Below are 1716 nucleotides of genomic sequence, written 5' to 3'. Positions count from 1 at the left end.
AATTAATAATTTCAGTACTTAGTACTAATAAAGGGTGTGGCCAAAACAGATACAATCCTAGGGGGAAGGAATTAATTTTCAAAATATTTTCAAAGAAGTTAGGACAATTTTGCAATTTGCATCAATGGTATTTTAAATGTTTATACTTTTAGCACATTTCCAGGGATAAATCCAAAGTCCAGAAAATCTGAAGCATGAAAAAAATTTTAGAAACCAGATTTCATTGCAGCTTTATAATATTGAAAAAAAATTGAAACAACCTTAATGTCCACCAGTAGGTCAATAGAGCTATTATTCCAAATATTTAAGAACTGTAAACCTGCCACAACCATGCTAGTTTACCTGTTGCAATAGTAAACCGCATTATTGGGATCCAACTCTATCGCCTGTGTGTAACAATCCACTGCAGCAGCATAATTTTCTTCTTTCATGTGGTTATTACCTAAAATGAAGTAACCAATGTAGACCATAAGTACAATATATAGAAAAAATACAAAGTCTAACATAAACTTTAATCGTAGAAACTACAATAATATGAAGGTTGGCCTCATGATTTTTCAGTCACACTGGAGATAAATTTTATTTTGTACTAGAGAGTCGATATTCTTTAGCTCACAGTGTGTTTGAATCATTTTAACAATCCCGAGTCTTAACAAATTAATGTTTGTATACCTTACAAAATCCAGTCTTAAGTGAGTAAATGCAACAGTTATCACTATCTCATGGCAAAAGTGAATCTCTTCTCACCTTCCTTATCTTCATCTCTCTCCTCCCTTTTAGAGCTGCCCCAGCCTGTTCCAGATGCAACACCCTCCCTAATCACCATCTCAATCTGGACCTGGTCTTCCACTCCTTCCCTGTCAAAACACACATCTGCTAAATAATCAAGCTCTCAGAACTCTGCCATGGGTAAGCTGGTAAAACTAATCATGATAACATATTATTGGCAGATAATATTTTTATGTGTTATCCCTTCCAGGGATAGATTCTTTTTAAAAGGGGATTTGGGGGAGATTAATTTCTAGAAAGACAGGATTTCAGATAGCATGGCTAGTCTACAAAGTACTAATTTTCAGGAAGGACATCCGCAGATACATCTGGCAATAATTTAGCTAGGTAAAACAACTGGTCAGCAAAATAAGGGATTTTCTGTGGCTATCTTTTGTATTCCATTAAATGAAAAAAAAAAGCGTCCTGTGCACTTATAAGAACATTCAAAACTGAAAATATTAGAACAATTGAGATTAGGAGGAAGGATTCACATCTCAAAGACCTCTATAATTCCTTCCAGCTTTCTCTAAACCAGAAGCTCTCCTATTGGCCTTGTTCTTAGTAGATCATTAGCTACATAATGGGAGGAAAGGAGTGTAAATTTGTAGGGAACAAAAACAGGAAGATTAAAAGAAAGGGAGGTAGATAAAAGCATCTAAAATCATACAAAAATTACTGCAAATTGGGAATCAGAAACGAATATAAACAGTAACTGCCAATGGGTCCATGGTTTCTTTTGGGGTCTATAAAATATTTCATAATTGATTATGGTGATGACTTCACAACTCGATGAATATACTAGAAACAATGAATTGCACACTTTAAAGGAGTAAATTGGGCCAGGGGTGTTGGCTCACGCCTGCAATCCTAGCACTCTGGGAGGCCTAGGCTGGCGAATCATTTGAGCTCAGGAGTTTGAGACCAGCCTGAGCAAGAGTGAGACCC

At 36.0% G+C, this 1716-nt stretch overlaps 1 protein-coding gene across 1 annotated transcript in view; it reads right to left on the bottom strand.

Annotated features, from left to right (window-relative positions):
* The window catches only part of SGTB (small glutamine-rich tetratricopeptide repeat (TPR)-containing, beta), a 79185-nt gene that overhangs the window by 33462 nt on the left and 44007 nt on the right, over nucleotides 1-1716 (bottom strand). The window contains exon 4 of the mRNA XM_012664555.1: nucleotides 343-442. Coding sequence (XP_012520009.1) covers nucleotides 343-442 — 100 coding nt within the window. The remainder of the gene's footprint in view (nucleotides 1-342; nucleotides 443-1716) is intronic.

The sequence above is a fragment of the Propithecus coquereli genome, unplaced genomic scaffold, assembly GCF_000956105.1.
Source record: "Propithecus coquereli isolate 6110/MARCELLA unplaced genomic scaffold, Pcoq_1.0 Scaffold9, whole genome shotgun sequence".
Classification (NCBI taxonomy): Eukaryota; Metazoa; Chordata; class Mammalia; order Primates; family Indriidae; genus Propithecus; species Propithecus coquereli.
Note: the sequence above shows the minus strand (reverse complement) of the source record. Positions and strands in the feature narration are given on the sequence as shown.